The sequence below is a fragment of the Aplysia californica genome, unplaced genomic scaffold (assembly GCF_000002075.1).
Source record: "Aplysia californica isolate F4 #8 unplaced genomic scaffold, AplCal3.0 scaffold00138, whole genome shotgun sequence".
Taxonomy (NCBI): domain Eukaryota; kingdom Metazoa; phylum Mollusca; class Gastropoda; order Aplysiida; family Aplysiidae; genus Aplysia; species Aplysia californica.
Window position 1 is genome coordinate 1,007,206 of NW_004797408.1, and position 3,011 is coordinate 1,010,216.

The 3,011-nt window shown below is 42.9% G+C and overlaps 1 protein-coding gene across 1 annotated transcript in view; it reads right to left on the reverse strand.

Moving 5' to 3' along the window:
• The window catches only part of LOC101864060, a gene marked incomplete in the record, with an annotated part of 51,486 nt that overhangs the window by 11,677 nt on the left and 36,798 nt on the right, over window positions 1-3,011 (reverse strand). Inside the window, 1 exon segment of the mRNA XM_013081628.2 lies at window positions 2,744-2,914. Coding sequence (XP_012937082.1) covers window positions 2,744-2,914 — 171 coding nt within the window.

Consider the following 3,011-nt stretch of genomic DNA (forward strand, 5'->3'; position numbering starts at 1 on the left):
AGACAGACAGACAGACAGACAGACAGACAGACAGACAGACAGACAGACAGACAGATACAGTGAGAGACAGAAAGAGACAGAGAGAGGCAGAGACAGAGACAGAAATGTACACGGAGAGACAAAGCAAAAAAGAAATACACACTGGAAGGACAGAAAGAGAGAGAGAGAGAGAGAGAGAGAGAGAGAGAGAAAGAGAGAGAGAAAGAGAGAGAGAGAAAGAGAGAGTGAGAGAGAGAGAGAGAGAGGAAGAGGGAGGAAGAGAGGGAGAGAGAGAGAAAGCGAAAGAGAGAGAGAGAGAGAGAGACAGAGAGAGCGAGAGAGGGAGAGACAGAGACAGAGACAGAGATAGATAGCATGAGAGAGGGGGGAGGGAGAAAGGGAGGTGTATGGGTGTGAGAGAGAAGGAGGGAGGGGGGGGGGGAGAGAGAGAAAACTCATTATTACTCTTGCGACTGGCACATTCAGAACGCTGTCACCAATATCCCGGTGAACAACTTCAACAAACAGTAGGATCCAATATGCAGCTGTAATAAATTAATCGACCAGGCAGAATAATCAATTACGAATTCTGTGATAATAAAAAAAAAACCAGCTCGCAATATCTATCCTCTCTTACACGAGCTCTGATACTGGTTTAGTTTGGTTGTAAAGCAACAGTGCAATAGTAAAATTGTATTTTTCTCAGTAGTTTTCCCTTTGTCCTAAGAGATACTGAGTTATGAGCGAATAAAGCAGCTGTGAACGTATTATTTGATACAATGGTGACCAGCGCGACTGTCCAAAGAACTAGAAGAGTGTATGGTTGGCGTTTGCTCTGAGGTGGTTTGCTCCTTCTTTTTTTTCCAAACAAAATACTAACATCCTCATCTCGCTGCCTCCTTTTGTATATATCTGGTAACACCTCTAATTCTAATCTGAGGCACTTACATGACCTATTATGTTGCATAAGTCGTAAAATTCTTTCTAAACTGTATCTGAACTAAACCAAACTAGCAACCAAACTTAAACCCAATAGAATATAACATTTTGATGGAAACAGCATATGTTTTTAAAAATTCCTTTTATCACGTTCTTTCCGTTCCGAGTGTTTCCAAATGCAAAATTAATGTCTTTCGTTTCATTCTCTCTTCGTAAATGCGGGAGACCAACTTTTTTGGGTCTTTTTTTTTTTGGGGGGGGGGGGTTAATTTCGTTTTTGACTTCTGTCGTTTAACAACGGATACACACGGGAACAAACAATTGCACAGACTAGAAAACCCACCAACCGTATGCTTTTCAAAAGTACATTCCTACCCTCATGCCTGATGCCTCTGTACTTTATTATTTTTTAAATTAAAAAATTTAAAACAAAATTTCCTCTGCCGCCTCTTTCCCTAATTCCCTGTCATTGTTTCATCTCTGTCAAGCCTGACTGCCTTCCACTTGATCTCCTTTGACATGCAAAAAAGGAATCTTTAAAATCCCTTTTAAGGAGGCATGCTTGATGGTGTTTACTACAACACTACGACCTTCTCAGATGATATCGTCATCAAGAAGGACATGACAGTAAACAAATGGGGACAAACGTAAGCTTATATAATCTCTCTCTCTCTCTACTTTTTTTTTCGCATGGATTTTTGTGTCCTGCCGATCCCAGATTTCCCAACACCGTAATTGCCATCTTTGTGTGCTAGAGACTGGACTGTCGATTTCTCTGAGCACTTCGCCTCTATCTATCGAACTCCCTGCCCATCCCATCTACTCCCCCCTCCCCTCCACCCCACCCACCCTTCTTTCTCATTATTCTCCTTTCCTCTCTTCCATTCTACCTGCCCACCCCCTTGTTTCCCCAACCATGTGAGTACCCCCCCCCTCTCTCTCTGTCTGGCACATACACAAACAAACACACACACACACACAAACACACAAACACACACATACACACACATAAATACTCTCTCTCACCCCCCCACACACACTTTAAGAGCATCGAACGACGCCCAATCATTTCCTGAAGGTAGTGAGCGCTGAATATTCACTTTTCCCATCGATTTCCCCTCAGCTTCAAGCTTGGAAAGGAAGCAATACTAGAGCAGTGACTCATGGGGAAGTCCTTGGCCACGAGATCCGAAGTCAGGTTTTGAGTAAATGGAAAGCCCAAGAGGTCAGATCGCATACGTCTTTCTTCTTTGTACGGGATAGTTCCGCGATTGGACAACCAAAGTAACCAATGAAAGCCAATGATCTTACAAAATACGGGTGAAACACCAGCCCATGGGTCGATTATGTACATAGTGTAATCGCAATCTCATCAGGTCAGCTCATGATGCCAAAGAGCGCCGAGCTCTATTGAAACAGTAAAGGTAGTTACACAGCTCTCCCCGAGAAAGAGTCTCCTAAACTGATTAACCAATATCCACGATTTCAAACCTTCGAACGAGTCAGCGCAGAGTAAAGGAAGAAGAGAAGAAGCGAGTGGATGAGTAGAAAGCAGGGGCTAAGTCAGTACATTGCTCTTAAAAAGATTTTAAAGCACATTCATATATTGCTGTCAGTTGAGTACCGTCCACATCGAATGCTAGGAAATTTTCTTTTTTGCATTACTCATTAAAAAAGTAAGATGCAAGCCGTATATCGTGTCTTTGCGTATCCAGCAAAAGCGTAAAGGAGACTACACGAACTCGGATAAAATCAATTAGGAGCAAGAGCAAGAACATTCATGGGTTTTACAGTGTGCTTTAAGGTTGTGAGCGTAAATCCTTACCATCTTCCGCTATCATTTTGATGCATTGCGTTCCGGGAAAAGGGCCCGTTCTGCCACGTCTTGAGGCCCAGCAGTCTTCCTCGTAGAATTTGCCTGTGTTGTTAAACGTGTCTTCACACTCCGGGTTCTTGTGGTTGATGGATGTGCATTTAAAGCAGCCAATTGCGTCCGCTGGGGATACCAGGAAATTATGTTTTAAAAATGAGACACATAAGCACGATGGCGAACTTTTAGTAAAAATCTTTTTAAAAAGCGGGGGAAAGTGGGG